The 18,083-nt window shown below is 35.4% G+C and overlaps 7 protein-coding genes across 7 annotated transcripts; 2 read left to right on the top strand and 5 right to left on the bottom strand.

The window, feature by feature from the left end:
• Positions 1–3,660: 3,660 nt before the first annotated feature.
• On the bottom strand, positions 3,661–5,334 carry RHIMIDRAFT_254613 (uncharacterized protein). The gene has a single exon (XM_023611106.1). The coding sequence runs from the start codon at positions 5,155–5,157 to the stop codon at positions 4,093–4,095; it is 1,065 nt and encodes a 354-aa protein (XP_023471404.1). The 5' UTR covers positions 5,158–5,334; the 3' UTR covers positions 3,661–4,092.
• A 1,337-nt stretch (positions 5,335–6,671) lies between these two features.
• RHIMIDRAFT_11003 (uncharacterized protein) lies at positions 6,672–7,909 on the bottom strand. The gene is made up of 2 exons (XM_023605228.1): positions 7,723–7,909; positions 6,672–7,656 (listed from the first exon to the last, which is right to left on the bottom strand). Exons 1-2 carry the CDS (start codon positions 7,857–7,859, stop codon positions 7,044–7,046), a joined length of 750 nt encoding a protein of 249 aa, XP_023471403.1. The 5' UTR covers positions 7,860–7,909; the 3' UTR covers positions 6,672–7,043.
• A 2,218-nt stretch (positions 7,910–10,127) lies between these two features.
• Positions 10,128–11,012, top strand: RHIMIDRAFT_254607 (uncharacterized protein). Its single transcript, XM_023611105.1, has one exon. It carries the CDS (start codon positions 10,265–10,267, stop codon positions 10,730–10,732), a length of 468 nt encoding a protein of 155 aa, XP_023471402.1. The 5' UTR covers positions 10,128–10,264; the 3' UTR covers positions 10,733–11,012.
• Positions 11,013–11,107: 95 nt separating this feature from the next.
• Positions 11,108–12,309, bottom strand: RHIMIDRAFT_310331 (uncharacterized protein). Its single transcript, XM_023614652.1, has 3 exons — positions 11,789–12,309; positions 11,273–11,731; positions 11,108–11,222 (listed from the first exon to the last, which is right to left on the bottom strand). Exons 1-3 carry the CDS (start codon positions 12,284–12,286, stop codon positions 11,208–11,210), a joined length of 972 nt encoding a protein of 323 aa, XP_023471401.1. The 5' UTR covers positions 12,287–12,309; the 3' UTR covers positions 11,108–11,207.
• Positions 12,310–12,775: 466 nt separating this feature from the next.
• RHIMIDRAFT_221923 (uncharacterized protein) lies at positions 12,776–13,542 on the top strand. Its single transcript, XM_023607447.1, has 2 exons — positions 12,776–12,835; positions 12,899–13,542. The coding sequence occupies exon 2, from the start codon at positions 12,905–12,907 to the stop codon at positions 13,190–13,192; it is 288 nt and encodes a 95-aa protein (XP_023471400.1). The 5' UTR covers positions 12,776–12,835; positions 12,899–12,904; the 3' UTR covers positions 13,193–13,542.
• A 1,833-nt stretch (positions 13,543–15,375) lies between these two features.
• RHIMIDRAFT_10973 (uncharacterized protein) lies at positions 15,376–16,256 on the bottom strand. Its single transcript, XM_023605223.1, has one exon. The coding sequence runs from the start codon at positions 16,204–16,206 to the stop codon at positions 15,754–15,756; it is 453 nt and encodes a 150-aa protein (XP_023471399.1). The 5' UTR covers positions 16,207–16,256; the 3' UTR covers positions 15,376–15,753.
• A 12-nt stretch (positions 16,257–16,268) lies between these two features.
• Positions 16,269–17,242, bottom strand: RHIMIDRAFT_310330 (uncharacterized protein; the record flags this gene model as incomplete). The annotated part of the gene is made up of 3 exons (XM_023614651.1): positions 17,136–17,242; positions 16,981–17,070; positions 16,269–16,927 (listed from the first exon to the last, which is right to left on the bottom strand). Coding segments are annotated over exons 1-3 (834 nt in total), but the record flags the coding sequence as incomplete, so codon positions are not given.
• Positions 17,243–18,083: the final 841 nt, after the last annotated feature.

Raw genomic sequence — 18,083 nt, 5'->3', positions numbered from 1 at the left:
ACTCTTTTCTTAGACACCTACATGCGGAATTAGGAAATCTAGATACTTTCTCCTATTTTAAGAGATAGCAATCTTCTTCTTCCCCTTTTAGCTTCTAAGTTTACTTGAAATAGGAGGCACTGTTGCTACGTCAAATTATAATCTTGAAAAATAAAGGTTTCGTCGAAAAGGAGAATAAGGTATAACCATTACTCATCTCAATAAAATTTTTCCTAAAGGCAATTGATCGAGTTCTCGACCCAATTTTATGCCACATCACTAAAGATCAACAAATAATACTCTTCATCATAACAAAGCCCCCCTTGATAATCTGAGCGGGAGGCAACAAGGGATGTTAGAAGATAAAGAAACCATCAAGTTTTATTTATTATTTGTATATTAGACAGCGATCGAACCATATAGGAGATATAAAAGCCATATTATCGCACAAGAGAGAGGGGGTTGCTTAAGTCTATTTTCTTTTCTATACGTTATTAATTTCTCGCTATACCAAGAAGAGATTGTCATTTTTGTACTGTTGCTTGTTACACTCAGGAGTAAATACTCTGTGCGTCCATCTGCTGAGTTTGAAGGCCACACCCATTTAAGTTAAACAGCATACCTGTTTACACCAAGTCCTCCGACACTGGAGAAGATCTGTGTCACTCTTATAACAACAAAGGCGCGGCATATGGAATATACTTAAAACAGTAGCTGTACTTAGGGGATGGAACAAGATGCTCATTTTAGAAGCTTCATTCAAGGGTCTCGTGTATCGGTTACGGATGGCAAAAGTAGAGCATGTTAAGCCATAATCCTAGCGCCATCACGTACAAGATAGACTACCTATTATCTTAGTACGGCTCCTGCAGGATCTATTTTGATTCCAAAAAAAAAAAATCAAAGAGAGATTTTAAGGCGCAATGGCTTTTTTAGTTTATTATAAGCATGCAAGTTATGCAGAGGCTGACAGTATGATCATATATTTACGATCGAGTAAACGACATGAGAGTAAGAGGAAAAAGCCACAACTGCGCATAGGGAAACAGGGCGAACGGCTTGAGAAGACGATCTTTTTTTTTCAAACAGGGTAAAGAATCTAAGGAAATAACTCCTGTTTGTACAAATGGAAAACTTTATGACTGCCACAAGATGAGATCTTAGTTTCAGTTTACATCATATGTGTGTTCCTTCAGTTATTTTCTTCTAGTGAAACAGATGAGATAATATAGTTCGAATTGAAAGTTACCAAAGAATTTTATATGACTTTTTATAGTATAGTATGGTAAATTTCATTTACTGCAAGACTCCTAGTATTGCGCGGTCTAAGCTTCAAATTGATCTGCGATTGCTTATGATTCACCTTTCAAGCAACACTTGATCTGGCTCCTTCATCGCATCTTTGTCAACATCTCTTTTGGGCGCGCAGTTATGTTTAATATATAAACATGCTTCAAGGTTTAGTATTTAGTACACGTTAAAGTTTATTGAGATGAATGATCGTCGTCACAAAAAGAATACGTAATTATTCTATGCATATTTGATGCTAGAAGGCTACGGAAAACGTATAGGGAGTAAAAAAAAAAAGTTTTGTTATTTAGAAAATGATTAAACACTAAAGTCCCTTCCTCCCTCCCTGATTGACTGTTTCACTAAATAGACAAAATAAAGATTTGGCATCTTTGATCTTTATAAATATGACACACTGTGTATGTGTTGTTTCATGTTTGCAAACAAGAGATATATCTATTCAGGAACAGTCTATTATCTTCAAGGTTACGTTTATTAGCTACGCCTTTATCTACCCTGCAATCAATGCTTCCGTCAAATTATAAGATAACCTTTATTGTAAACAAATGCAGGGAAAGCGTATATACGGTTTACTCTTCAGGGAACAAAAAAAGAAAGAGAGATGTTTACTTCTGGAAAGCGTCAACTGAGCTTTATTTTAATATTACATAGTGTCTTTCTCCTATCATATCTAACTAGTCTGGTACTCCTGTCTGCTGTTGAACTGGAAACCTTCGTATTCATAACAGAGGATGTGAGTTATTGAGTGTATATTTACTAACTAGAAGTATATATTTTTCTTTGAAGTTAAGAGCCGTTTAAAGCCTCTGAGCCAACTCTTCACAATCTCATCGGCTGTTTTTACCGGAGTTGTCACTTGTTCTAGCCTAGTTTCTCGAATTGCTTGAACTTCTGTAGCTATCATTTCACTCTCATTATTGAACTACGAACAAGGAAAGTTTCTAAAGTATAAAACAAGATAATATAAAGTCAAAAAGAGAAAGGACTTTTAGTTGTACTAGATACTTATACCAATTGATACTGATTACGACTAAGCTTTTATATACACCATATTCAGATACTATTCGCACACAATTTAAAACCAATAACAATTATACTTTAGTTGATTTTCTATGTCTTCTTTGCTATTAAGAAGGCAATGAGTTCTGTCTTTTTGAGAGAAGAAAAGATAAATGTGGTCAACGCTAATGAATAACACGTAACTGGAAAAGTTACTAGAGACTTCATATAAATAATCTGATCTTGGCTTCTTTTCTTCTTTGGACCAAAAAGTAAGACCAGCTATCCCCCAGCTAGCCCTAAGGTATGTTATATTCTTTACTCTTGTAAGAAACTGACGCGTAGTATTATAGATCCTAAAATCGAAAACAGTACCGGTACTAGCTAGAGGTAGTTTAGTTCTTACCAAACTTTGGTCCCATCCACTCCCTCAACCTCTTCCGCTCATTTGGCCACCTTCTCTTGCTCTCTCTTGCTCTTTTCCCTTCTTTCTCCGAACAGGTTATCGCCGGCCCAACCTAGGATACACTTCGGATAAGATATTAATAGTTTCTTTATAAGTTTTCTCACTTTTCCTGCTTCTTTTTCTCTTATAAATCCTCTTTTTTATAATGTAAGTATTTAATATCAAATTAATAACTGATTTACTAATCATTTCTTTATTCATTCTTTTACTTCTAATGGGCTCTCTTTTATTGTTATTTGCTGTTTCGTTTGTTGTCTGAAATCGTCATTTTTTTATCATTGTGCGAATAATTTGTGAATAAAGTGTACTTGAAAGCACTTGGCAGTAAATGATGCTTTTCTCTTTTTTGCTTGGATTTACTGTAGAGCAAGGTTATTAAATATACGCTCCATACTAAGTTCTTTAGAGTATCGACATTTGAAATATATTTCTCCATGGTAAGTTTTCGAGCGAGCTTTGCTTCATTTGCTATATTTGATCATACGTGTATAATTGGTTACAACCATTGTCTGGGGATAGATTATTGACTAGAGAAAAAATATCGATATTTTTATTTGACAGATTATTGGATCATTATTTGTAACTAAGCATAGGCCATCCATTTTTCTGCCGTATGATTTCGCATAGTGTATTGATAAAGCCTTTGTATATTCTAATAGAGTGCAACCCCGTGAAGAGTTGAGAGACATGGTACATCTAAATTACACTTTGTTCTAGATTGAAATGTCGTACTAAATTTTGTGTACGCTCTACAAAAGCATGAACAATGGGGGGGGGAATTAGCTTTGCTTCAAGTTTTGGGATAAACAGATTGTTTCCTAATAGGTAGTAGCATGTGGTTGGGGTATCCTGTCTGTAAATCAATTTTGAAAAAAAGTACAGTCCTTGATATCAAAGAGTCGAGTAGCTCAGTGAGATTATTATTTTATGAAATCATACGTAAAAATAAATCAAACTATACTTGACGTAAAGCTGTGTTTGCTAATCAAGTAATGAGTCATGGGAGGTCGTATCAATAAGTCAAATGGTTCCTGAACACGAAAAATAAAATGGTCCTCTTATCGTGAGAAATTTATCGGAAGATATTACTAATGAATCAGATAGAAAAAATGACAAATGTTTTTATTGAAGTGTTGAACGGTATAAAATGATATTAAAGAAATAAATTAACAGATATTTTTTGAAAGTGTAGAAATATATAAATAAATAGCATAGAGATTAGTTTATAATACTCTATGTATGTGTTGAACATATACAAAGCTTCTTTTGTTGAAAAGAAAGCCAAATAAACAAGGAATCAAAATTTACAAAAAAAAGATAGAGATGCAAAAAAAGGATTATTCCTGTTGAGGAAGAAGAATAGAACGTAAGATAGCACATCGACGTTCGAGCATACCCAAGAACCCATGCATCTGCTGTGTATTCATACGACTGAGCAATGTCTTGAAGCGAGTATCATCAATTTCGGCCCATTCTTTAGACTGCATGATACTTTGTGGTGGTGATTGTGGTACAGCATGTGTAGTTGCAGGAAATAAGGCCGGTGTTTCCGACATAGGCATCTTGTTGGGTCTTTGACCTTCTATTTCTTCTGAGCAGCGACGTTTTTCACCAACAGTAGTCAATTCGTTTTGAATACATGTCTCACATACCAATTCATCATTGGATCCTTTCTGAAGAGAAGTCTTCACTTGGTCACACTTGAGGCATTTCTCTTGAGCTGTGTTTTGATTAAGAAGAGGACGGAGTAAGTGAGCAGCAGCTTCAACGGCATAAGAGACATCATTAGAAGGAGCAGGTTGTTCTTTGTTTGTAGGACTTTGCTGTTTCTGACGCACATGAAGGGGACGGTGCGTACCATACTGTTTGTAATAGAGGCCACAGGCATTACAGAGAGAATGTGCTCTGTCTGGAGTCCTACGCCAAAGAGGAGTCTTAGTAACATGGCAGTTGAAACACTCCAATTGACGTGGAGGACGGTATGATTTTCCTTTAGACTTGGGAGTGGAAGAAGAGGAAGTGCTTGCGGTAGGAGTTTGCGTAGCAGGAACTGGTGTGCTAGTAGAAGCCGTAGGAGAAACAGTAGATGGCTCATGTGTTGATTTATCTTCTTCAAACTTGACAAATTGATCAAAATTTTCGGTTGAATTAGGTTGTTGGTACATGGCAGCAAGTGATTGTAAAACAGAAAGGGGCAAGTTCTGAAGTACAGCAGGATCAATAGAAAAGGTACGATCACTTCCATCAGGACTATCCAGAGAATCCGTGGATGAGGCAGGCGAAGGGAAACTGGTTTCGACAACCGGCGAAAGAGAAGGATCTTGCAAAAAGTTTGAGAGAAGATGATCCTTTCCAAACATATCCGAAGAGGACATGAGCAAGTAGTCGTCAGATTCAGCCATTTGCATCAAACGCGGAGACAGAGAGAGAGAGAGAGGAAGAGTAGTAGAGAGTTTAAAAAAGATAAAAGCGTTAAACTAGTGAAAGGTAAATAAACCTAACAAGTGAATTTATCAATGAATTGTAAAGAAGAAAGAGACAGAAAAAAGAGAAAGAAAGGCTATAAAAATAAGGTTCACTACTTATATTTTTTTGTTTGGGTTGAGTTTTGTGCAAGAGTGAGTAATACCACAGATTTAAATACCGCTGATACACACCTGAAAATGAAAAAAAAAAAACAAGGGTAACAAAAAGCCCAAATAAATACGATTCGAGGCACAATTTTTTTTATAATACGACTATGTTGTGTATATTTATATAAAAAATATTTATATATCATGACTTCTGTCACTATGACTACGGCTGCCATGACAGATACTTGTACAGTCTATAGTATATATGTTATTTATATATAAAAACTGAGAAACTTTTCCCGTCATGTGAATCCATAAACTTTTATCCCAAGCAAACGTAGAGTACACACACATTTACTCATATTCGCTCAGCTAATTCTGTCTCCTCTTCCTTATTACCCTAAACCATATGGTTGTTTGTGCAACTATTTCCTTTTTCTTCCATCGATAAAGTGACTCACACAATCTTTAAAGCAGAAGAGAGTGGGGAACGCCAAGTGAACTAGTTTGAAAATGATTGGGGCTGGAATTAAATTTATCTATTCATAAGACAATTAGCCAATCGTAATCGAAATGATTATCAACCAAACATGGATATAGCATATCATCTATATGTTACACAGTCTAAACCTAGTGTTGATCCAAGCTTTGATAAAGAAAGTAATAACCATTGTCATGGTGATAAGATCTTTTCCATTTAGGATGACTTTCCTTGTTTATACAGTAAAGTTTTTTATTTGAAAAGAGGGCGTAAGAGAAAAAAAATTGCAGAAATAAGGTTCAGTGTTACTAACACAACGAGTTACAATAGGAATTGTGATAATTGGTTAAATCTTATCAACTCATGTTACTCTTGAGACTTGCATTCTCAAAACAAGAAAGAAAAAAAAAAAAACAAAACAAAACATAGAGTCTTAAGACACTACACTTTACGGCTCTTGTCTTCTTTTCATTTTTTCATACACTTTGTCCGTTTTATTCTTGTTTGGTACTTTAGTAACCAAGAGGAACAAAAACTCTCGTTTTGCGGAGAAAAACTTTGGTTTCATACAGCATTGTACTAACTAAATGAGCCAACTTTTTCCAAAAAGATTCTTTTACCGCTAGAAAAAAAGAAACTCAAGGTTGTTGACATGATAGTCGAATGAATGAAAGCATACATCTTATTGTTTGCTTCAACAAAGTCTCGGCTCATGCCTGAGAATACAAATGAAGGTATATGATGAGTACGAAGCGTTGACCCAATCTGAGAAGAGAATTAAGATATTTATCCCAAAATAGAATAAAGGAAATGTAGAGGAGAAGATAAGAAAATAAGAAAGAGAGATAAAAGAAGAGAAGGGAAGCAGAAGGAAAAAAGAGAAGAAGAAAGGAAGGGGCCGTGTATTTATATACTTGACAGTGTGAGAGAAAATTTGTAGATGAGATTTTTGATGATCACAACATATGGGGTAGCCGCCAATAAGATCTCATAAACATTACACTTTTCATGCTACATCTTGGGTCAATGCGCGTTTGCACCCCTCTCTCTTTTTTTTTTGTCTCTTGGCGTCTTTAGTATTCATAGTATTAGCTTCATTTGTTACATGCACATTGAATAAAGAATAGAAAGAATAAAGAAGTGATTTATTTTTGTTCTATACTTCATCTTTGGTTATCTCTATCTCTGTTTGTCTATTATCATACATGTGTAATTCTAATATTGGATACTTGTATCATGTATCAAATGAAAGATCGCAGTGTATTAATGAGGAGCAATGCTTATACATCCATTCCTCGTTTTGTTTTGTCGCGATCCTAACCTGCCCTCTACACACAAATATCTTTAATCCTGGCAATTGAGCAAGTACTTCCAGAGCGGCAAAGGTCACGGTATTAGCTTGTACAATGTGCCTTGGTAACGTCATTATAAGGGACTCGATCAGCTGACAGTGTTCAACAATAGCAAAAATCGAGCTATCGGACAAGAATCCTGATCGATAGTAGTTGAAGCGTTTTAGCATAGGCGTTGATATCACCATTTGACGAACCATCTGATCGGACATGTAGCAATCATAGATGTCGATCTGTTCAAGCTTCGATCGTTGTTTATACTGGGCCAAAGTAACAGAAACACTTCTAATAGTCTCTTTGGAGCATTTGGAGAGACCAAGTTCGGCAACATCCCGCACGATCTGATTCAGAAAAGTAGGTGATATCGATTCCACATTCTCTATCCATAGTGTTCTTAATGACAAGGTGGTGTTACAGCAAACGTCAATATGGTCTGCTTGATCAAAGGATAAGTTGAGGCCTGACATATATGAAGAATAAGGATAAAGGTTATTACTGCCATTATTTATTGTTGCCATTAATACATTTAATGCGAATGCTGTTGTACACTTTGGCACATACCACATGATACAGATACAGGTTTTCAGCATGAATTTTGAAACTAAGCAGACTTGCAAGCGTGAAGGTTGATCAAGATAATTAAAGATCTGAATGAGAATATCAACTGGCAGCTGTTCCAGCTGCAAAACTCTTTCCATAAATTGTACAGAAAACAGGAGAAGAGAGAAGGGGGGAAGGAATGAAGAAAGGGAAAGAAAAGAAAAAATTGAAGATGGCAAATCATTTATAGTAAGATTATATAAGCAAGTGCTTTAGAGTGAAAACAATCAAAGGCGTACAAAATAATAAAAGATCTCAGCGCTCATGTGTTTAAAGCGTGCTAGCCAATAACTTGTCCATTCTATCTTTCAATGCATGTCATTTAGAGTTCAATTACATGACAAAGTTTTGGTGCTAGATCGGCAAACGTGTGTGTATGACAAAAAGAGAAACGAATTCATTATTCCATTCCACCCTGGAAAAGAAGTCTTTCGTAAAATAAGCCATTCTGGTTTCCACGTCTTCTTCACCTCTGTCTATTTCGATTTCTTTTAATATTCACATAGTACTCGCAACCAATAATCTGTGAAGGTTGTATTAATGACTCCATTTAACAATAGAGTCATTAAATAAGATGTGATACAAGCAAGTGGTCTAATACTTTTTTGCCACTATTCATCTGTCAAGCTTTAAAATGGAAACTGGGCCGTTTTAGGCTATTTCCGGTTAGTTGCCTTTTATTTTTTAATTCTCTTTCTTTTTTTAATGAATCAAGGCATTTTCCCCCATTAGAATTAAGTCATATAATTATTCCATTTTAGTTGCAACATATATTGAACTATTGGCTTTTTCTTAAATCAAGACGTCATTCCTGTTGCCATGTTGTTTGCGCTTTTCCAAAAAGGTTGTATCAACCGCATTGTACGACAGCTGATATCAACTAGAAGAATTTTACCACTTATTGATCAGGGATAGTCTATGCCTTTTTACATTGTATGTCCTTATTTTACATATAAGAAAGAAGAAAAGAGGGCCACATGGTTATCATGAAAAGGGTTTCATGCATGTCTTCTTCTTTTTAGCTTGGATAGAAGCAATGCATATGTTGTGTAAATGAAATAAAGAAAAGAAGGAAATAGAAGAAGATGGCCTAGTCTTTTTTGTCTTATCCAAGTAGTACGAATAATGTTTTAAGAATAATTTATACATGATTGCTACAAAGAAAATAGAGTATAACGATTCTGCATACACGTATTGATATGCGTTCGTACGTGATGTATAAAATTTTATATTTATGCTCTTGTTTGACAGAAATACTTGTATGCTTGAATCGGACATAAACATTCCTTTTAGCATACGCTGCATGCTAGTAAATTTAGTCTCATGCTCTTTGAGCATATATATTACCTTACCACCTTTGCATTGTGTTATATTTACTCCTAGTTAAAGCACAGTCATAAAAACACCTGGTCTTTAGCTTATTATATATTTGAAAGTGATATCTTTTAGAAAAAAAAAGTGTGTACCAATAGCGCCCATGAGTATCGTTTGATAGTTTTTTCTTCTCAACTAAGCGAAATGAAACTGATGTAAGGAATATGATCATCAATGAGCTAATAGTCTTCAGACCAAATATTAGTGGCATATCATAGCACAAAAAAAGCATGACAGGTGCAGATATGCAAATGCTTGTGATACATATTGAATTGTTAGAGCTACAATGGATAAGGTGGTCCTCTTATTATATATATAAAAAAGTAGATAAGTAAAAGGGAGGGGGTCATAAATTATCTTTAAGAATGGGGGTTCAAAAGGGATAACACAATATCTGACGAGCGATAAAGGCTGGTCAGTACTATGCAGCTTTATAGTAAACAGCTTTTTGTTTTATTGCTTGGCTAAATCAAACATTTTTGCTCAGCATCAAGGCTATCGTACATACTCAGTCATATTATTTTCCTTTCCTACATATGCTTGTGTATGAAATATAAAGGAATCTGTCTATTGCTTGTTTACAAAGGATTAACATTGTAATATTATTATAAACTATGGGTCTCCTTATTTTTATCGGTCATTACAGGATGTTACAGAAATGGCGTCTCTTTTTACTTGCCGATGTTTCTTTATAATGTGTTACTCTTAAATATATATATACGAAAGGCTCACCCATCAAATGAGTTATTTTACATTGTAGAAAAAGGAGGAGAGGGGGAGAAAAGAAGAATAAAGAGAAAACACTTTAAAGTAAGCATCGATATGGTGTGGTGAAAGGAGCTAAAAATAAGGGAAGAAGAAAAACATAACCGAGTTCTATAATGTTCGAGCACGCCGGGTTAAGAGAGGAAATCAATGTTATATCTTTTATCCTTTCGGTACCATTGGCAATTGATCTATATATCAGCGCCCAGAGCGATTTTTTAAGACATAGTGTATAAAAAAGGAATATGGCGTGGGATGTCACTCTGAAGTCGGTTTGAATATATATCGTGTTTTAGTGCTTTCTTTTTTATTTACATCTCTCTTTCTCTCTCTCTTTCTGGTTTTTTTTATAAATATAAACTTTATGTCTGCAGACAACTGGAAGCCTATGGCTATCTCCACTTTAACTTCTAATGATACACCTTTAACATGCCTTGACGACGCGTCTAGTCTATCACCAAGTTCCTTATCACAATCTGGTAGCGGATCAGACTATTTTTCGGAAACGACCAACAAGTCTTTACCTCCTCTATTATTCGATTCGATGCCAGATGTTACTCTTCATGAAAGAAGACTACGAAACAAGACAGCATCAGCCAAATACAGAGCCAAAAAGAATAGACAATACAATGAGATGAGAGTGACAGTGCACAGGTTGACCAAAGAAAACGAACTACTTTTACACCAGGTCAACATTTTACATAAAGAGAATAGGCAACTAAAGGTCACACTTGATAAATTTCGAGGACGAATGATTGCTCAAAAGATGCTAAAGCAATATCTTCGTCATGAAAATGACGATGAATCCAAGTTGGCGGAATTCAATGTTTAATTTTGCAAATGTGTATGTGTGTGTGCGATTGTATTTAATAAACTATTTTATCTTTCTGTATATTTTGATTGTTATTGACGTGGCTGTTTAAGGAGATTCTAATGAATAATAAAGTGTGATCTGCTGCTATATAAATAACGGATAATTGGAATAACGACCGTATCCTTATAATATTTGACGTTTTGCGTAGCATTTACTTAATATTTGTGAAATGTAAAATCGCATGCTCTGATTTGCATTCACCAGTTTGCGGTATTTTTACTGATGAGCACCCCCTTTGCCCCCTCCTTTCCCCAGGCTCTGGTTTGAATCTCAGCTAAAGAAAAGGAGTAACAAATAATTATGCAATCTTAATAATTGTCTAGACCCCTACTTCTTCCTTTCTGAATAATAAGTAACCGAGTGTGTATCTATAAATGATATAGTCATAGATGCTTTATTTATTAACTGTATGTCAATCAAATGAATCTTTCTTTTAAACTTCAGTGGTCTAAAAGAGATGTTAACTACAGATTAGACATGTCAATGATTTCAACTTACGTAACCAGGGAAATCATAGTCTATTCCTGCTGTCTTTAAGGTTTTACGTAAACGTTGTTCATTCTTTCTAAGCTTATTATGCTGTGCCTGAAGTTCTTCACCGCTTCTCTTTTTATTCTGTCGATTACGGTTTTTACCGCGAAAGTTACTAATCTTGAATCTTTTGTTGGCACCCTTAAATAACTTTTCGTGGATGTTTTCAGGTGGAATCACTTTACATTGTAAAAGATGTCCAAACAAGAGATAGTTGTTCATGGTCTCTGCTACAATCTCAGCCACTTCTGGTTCTTGAAATTCGATGAAACCATAATGTCTTGAAGCACCTGTCTTTCTATTACGTGAAAGACGAAGTCTAGTCACTTTACCGAATTGCTGGAAGTATTTTTGCATTTGATGTTCATAGAAGCCATGAGGAATACGGCCTAAAAAGACAACACCTCGTTTTGATGTATCCACCTTCTAAAGACATGCTATGAGTAAAGCATTTCAAAAAAACTTTCCAAGCCTTTTTTTTACCTTCTTTGTTTTGTCCTTCTTCTCTTCAAATGCCTTTTTTGTTTCTTTCATGCTATCTTCCATTTGCTTTTGATCCAATGCAACCACGTCTTCATTTTTACCAATCAAATCTTCATCATCAGAAGAATCCTCTCCTTCGTCACTACTAGCCAGGTCACCCAAAATCTTCTTTCTCAAGGCTTCCTCCTGCTCTTCAGTCATCTCCTCTTCCTCTGATTCTTCTTCTTCTTCCTCTGAATCATCTTCTGTATTATTTTCTTGTTCAGCTTCTTCTTGCTTGGGCTTTTGTTCAATTTCTTGTTCTTCCTCAGATTCTTCGTCAGAACTTTCTAATTGTTTAGCATTCATTTTCTTTGCTTGCTTTTTGGCTACAGGCTTTTGTGCAGGTGCCTTGGTTGCCTGTTTTTTATTTACAGTAGCAGCAGGTTTCTTTGCTTCCGACTTAACAGGTTTCTGTTCTGTTTTCTTTGTAGCAGCTGTTTTTCTAGTCGTAGGCATGTTGAATCGATCAAATGTCAAAAGGAAAGGTTTATCTCCTGCTGCTGGAAAAAATTTGGTTATAAAAAAAAGTCACTGCCGAGTCACAGCAGGCTTTTTCCTCCACACTATGTTACTCCGCTAAATCTGGCAATAGCATAAGCTACATCATTAATTCAAAGGATATCTATTAAGTCTTCTTGATGTAACACTCAAGAAGATGCTTTGTCTTTATTGTCTTTAAAGAATTATTCAATTGCTTCTTTTTCTTACAAGAACACGTATCCCTCTCTTAAAGTTTTAGCATAATGGAAGGAGTTGATGCAGCTTTTGTAACATTGCAAAATAAGAATCAATAAATAAAAGTATATTTGAGCTACTAAACTATAACAGACTGACCACAGAATACGACCTTGGAATAGTTCTACTAAAGCCCCTGAATGCGTTATGCTTCATAAGCGTGGCTTTTCCACTCAGCTCGTTCGGACTGTAGATGAATATTTTTTTTTTGCCTTGTAAAGAAGCACCCCCTTCTTTTTTTTTGACAAACTAAATATATATATAATCTAGGTAAATTATTGCATGAAGCGATTATACTATTTCCCCCTTTTATTAACAATATACATTTACAAGCTCTTCATGTTGCGTGCATTCCTTTATCAAAAGAGACTTTATTCCACACCTTCGTACTTTGTCTCTCGTACGTCCAGCAAGGGTCTTCCTGTTTATTCTGAATATAAGAATGGCAGAACGAATCTCTCAACAATTGTGCGTAGAATCAAGGGAGATTCTAACGCCTTAGTGAACGATCTGAAAAAGGATTTCCCTGAAGCAGTAGCTGAAGTCAATCCAACCACTCAAAATGTCATAATCAAGGGACATCATGTCAATGAGATCAAGGAATGGTTGATGATGAAGGGATTCTAATCTGGAAAATAACCCTTTAATAATGTATCTTGTAAATATCAGAAATACAACAATAAAAAAAAGATTACAGCAACGTCTTTGTTTTTGTTGGAGAAATTGACAAACAGCAGATAAAGAGAGATATAAAGCAATCACTGTGAGAACATCCCTTCCTCTTCTTTTGATTTTCTATAACTCTTGTCATAATGAACCCTTAGATAGCTATCTGCTATCAAATGTCAAATACAACGTGTAAATAACTGACTTTAGAAGATTCTCAAGTTCTTTACCATATTCACTTGTATTGTTTGGCTATTGATTATAATATAAGCATCTATATTATTGATAGGTACTAAAAGCACATTTATTCCTTAATAAATTTGGTAATAATGACAGAGAAAATAGTATCAATAAGACTGGCAATTATCATTTTATTATCCAGTCAAATAGACCTTCAGCCGCTCTTTTGCTGCTTTCAAAATGTTACTGTTCTAGCTATCTCTATGATAATTATCTTTTTTTACCGCAGCTGATGCGCGCATTTATATTTCTCAGCATTTAACCTAAAGTAAAGTCTGGTAAACACTGCAAATGAGACTAGTAAAATACTGTGTTTACATACTTGAAAGTAAAATGCTAAAAATGGCATTATTTACTTTCAGATAAATCAAGATTAAAGCAGAAAAGTACAATAAATGAGAAATAAAAAGACGCGTTTATTATTTTTAAAGTAGTCATAACCAAAAAATAGCCTATCAAAAAAAGAGTCAGCAACTGTATATTTGAACCTATAAGACAGACTGGCTCCTGGCTGGAGTTAAACAGTAATGGGGATCATGCTTAATTTGCTATTGGTTTACTTGCTTACGCTGCAAGAACAGGTAAGTCCACATATGCAGTATGCCACACCTTTGAGCTTGCACTGGGAGCTTTCACCATAACAAGTTGGTTATGACACCCTAGGCATTATTGTCACATTTTACTATAGAGTTACTTGCTTACGCTGTAAGCCCAATGCAGCCCACATATAAAAGATACCGAGCCATGGGTGCCTTACATAACGAGCTTTCCTTCATAGCAAATCAGCAATAATACTAAAGCACCATTTGTGGCTTGTGTAGACCAGAAGAATGGTCTGCAACAGATCCACCATACCAGACGACTAGCCACACAATAGAAAGCCATAGCAGAATCAATCATATCTTGCGCTGAATAAGCCATATAAAATGAACTTACCTTTGTATCTATCATCAAAAAAGAGCAAGGAAAAGAAAGAAGGAAAGAAGGAAAGAAGGAAAAGGAATTTTCTTTTCTCCCCTTTTTATAGTTTTTATTGCTCTCTTACTAGCTACTAGTAATAATCTTTATCCCAAAGGGAAACCGTGTTCATTACGGTGATTAAAAAACAATTAATTTCTGCTATACTGGAAAGGTCGACCTCTTCCATCCCAAATCGAAAGGGAAATGGACAACATATTCTTGCAAGCGTTGATATCTCGTTGCCATAGTGTCTTGCAGATACTGCAGACCTGAATACTACAGCCTTTCAAGCCGGGCATACCTGTGAGGGAATCACTATTACACGCATTGCAGACTTTGGAAGTCTTGTATTCATCAATTGTAACGGCGATCAGATCTCCAGCTGCTTCTCTTCTTTTTAACGCTCGCCAAAAAACACCAGTGGCACCACACCTGTTTCTCTTCAGCTTTATCGAGTCTTTGCCAAACATTCCCGCACCAAAGACTACAAGGGGCACTTTCTCCCTTTCCGTTTGGAACTTTGCGGGCTTCCACTTTTGGCTTCTTTAAAACAACAATTTAATAAGGTTTGATTGTCAAAGCTAAAATTGATCACATACCTGTTTTTGGTAATTTGATTCTCTTTTTCTTTTGGATTTGCCGTCTGTTTTTGCCTCTTCTTGCTTCTTTTTTCCTTCCTATTTCTCTTCTTTCTTTTTTTCTTATTATACTTGGCGCCTCCATGTACAAGCATGTTTACCATTTCTTCTGCCGCTCTTTGTCTGCCTTGATACAAGTAAAAACGATCTTTTGCTGTTTTGTAATCATAAGATGTGAATAAGACACCAACATGGGTAAGAATGTATTCAATATAGAGGAGGTAAGCAGCGCATTGTGATGTTTTAGGAGAGGGTATATTGGTCTCAATTGTTCTTATGCCCTTTTGAGCCTTAAGCCTTTCTAGCTTTTTAATGTACTTTATTGATCCGGTCCTGTGATATTACTCTGCTGTTGAGCAGCGTCTTATTTGATGGTTGGTTGTATCTAAACCAATTGCAGCAGTGAACACGCTTTTTCTCCCAGGATCTAGAAACATGGGCTGGTAGGCTTGCTTTACTTCTTCCAAGCCAAAATCTTCAAGCTTTAAATCAATGTTTGCTATTAAAGAGGTATCTTTTGTTGTTCTTTTGTTGAATACAAAATCAACTGAAAATCCGTCAGACTTGACAGTATTTGCAAACATGATCTTGTTGTTCTGATTAGGAAGCAAATCGTCAATGCTATTCAAACAAACAAAAAAGGTTACTGAGTATTGTACAAGTAAGCAGTCTGCAGACAAGATTTTACCTATTGATTCTTAGTTTTTTGAAATTGAAAACTCTGCAAAACATTCTTAGTTGATCGTTGTATCCCCGTGGTAAAGGCTCTTTAACAAAGGCAGATAAAGAATTTGCGCTGATATTGATGAATCGCCAGTGCAGCGATGGGTTTGGTAATACAGAAAAAAGCCTAGGCAGAGGTAGTCTTCTAACATCATAAGCATGGTGCTCTTTATGTTCTTCTTCATATTTCGATAGTATATACAAGATACAAGGCAAAAAAGTACTTGGAGACGCAGACAATTCCTTTAGTGTTACTCGTGTGGTTATAAGCTGCTGCGATGGCAGGCAAGCCTCATCAACTGCTGCTTTTGTTTCTTGAGTGAAAATAGCGCCTTGCGGCCATTTAGGTTCTCCTTTGCATACAGATTGATAACAATAATCATAAGCTATTTTCTTTACATCTTGGTACGCCATTGACTATATCATGAATTATTTACATATTCCAGTAGAACATTTCACAAAAAAATGGAGCTTACCACAAAAGTGTTTTGAATAAGATACGAAAGGTATTTAAGCAATCTTGCTTCAAAGTTTTCGGCTATGCAGTTTGTGTATGTGGTCGCTAGTTGTACACATGATTCTGAAAGACATTGGCTAGTTCCACTCGCAGGCTTTTTGGTATATATGATGCTTCCATGACTTTGTCTAAACAAATTCCAGTTTTCAAGTAAGCCTTCTGGAAGTGCAGCACTGTTCGTCACTCGCTTATCCGTAACTAATTGACATATTGAATACCAAAAATTTTGTTTAAAGATATGATTCGAATGGACTTTTAAGTTCAAAATGTACTGGTTGATAAAAAGCTGAGCTCTGAATACCACTTGCCGCGTGTCTTCACATGCAGAGATGATCCTAGACTTCAAGGCACTCTGGTAAGAACTGTGAACACATTGATCAAACGGTAACTTTCTTGTGAATGTTTTAAATTGTTGTCCCAAACTTCGGCTAAAAACCTCGTTTTTTGACAACATATGATTAGGGCAATCTGGAGAGCGTGCTGACTTATGGCCAGTTTGTTTACAACTACTACAAACAATCGATGAAGAACATGCTGCTGTTTTTTGTCTTTTTGCTTTTTGTTTTTCTTGCTTCACGCCTGAACTTTGTTTTCTTCTTTTTCCAGTGGATGTTCCAACTTTAATAAGAGATATAATAAATTTTGAATATTAGTTTATAATGGTGAGTTACCATCGTCTACAGAAGCTTCTTTATAAAATTTGCATTTATAGTAACTTTTGTTGGCATGTCCTATCTCCTGACAGTCTTTACAAATCATATCTATATTATATACCAATGTATCAGTGAATATTTTACAAATGCCATATGCGTTATATGAGATTTACCTTCAAACGTATCATCTATGTTTCCTGTCGATTTTCTTTTATTAATGACTTGCTCTTTCTTCTTTTGAATAATGCTTTTAAACATGTCAATATTGTTGTCAAAGTTGAGTAAAAAGAGAAAGAAAGGAAGAACGTAATAGGTTCATAATTTCATTTTATTTTGGAGCTTTTGATGAACAGTGATAAATGTGGGTCAAATCAAGAGGCCATATGAGTTCTTCTAAATGATTGATGCTTGCCTTATTACATAGTTATTCTTATCGATAGAGTTTCTTTCACAAACAGGCCCTTTTCATTTGCTTTTGGCGACTGGCCATAGCTACTCAACTGTGTTTAGCTCTGACGAAGAGGGCGATACACTTTTTCTCAAAGTTATTGGCACACTTTAAGAAATCATAAGCACTGTCGTATTTATCCTATAAATGTTTAACCCTGTCGCATGAGATTACTATAAACCTTTACTCTAAAAAAGAGTAATACAAAGAGACTGACTACAAAACATGCTATTATCTAATAATGCGACATGCCCAATTCTTATGGGTCATAACTAAATCGGTTATTTAATAATTATGTCTTCATATAAAATGATGCTGTTTGTAATAATGAGCTCTCTCTTGTCTTATATACAATAAAGAGGTTATATAGAGACCCATCGGCTTCTCCTATCGCTTCTTTATATATTCGAGGCATATCACAAGCACGAACTAAAATGTTCCTAATGTCTTTTATGCTTCTATGGGCAGGACACAGAATAGTCTCTAGCTTTGTTTTGACTATTGCTGTCTTTCGATTTCCCATGAGTTGCTGAAGTTCTTCTTGTTTTGTTAACTTTCGATTTGGGCATAAGGAAGATCTTGCATTCTTGTGTCCTTTTTGGTGACAACTTGTACAAACAATGTCTTTTTCTTGCTCATCATTGTGATCGTATTTCGCCTTTTTCTTTTCTTT

The sequence above is a fragment of the Rhizopus microsporus genome (genome assembly GCF_002708625.1).
Source record: "Rhizopus microsporus ATCC 52813 unplaced genomic scaffold scaffold_1, whole genome shotgun sequence".
Lineage (NCBI taxonomy): Eukaryota > Fungi > Mucoromycota > Mucoromycetes > Mucorales > Rhizopodaceae > Rhizopus > Rhizopus microsporus.
The sequence above is the reverse complement of the archived record's forward strand: the minus strand, read 5'-3'. Positions and strand labels throughout refer to the sequence as shown.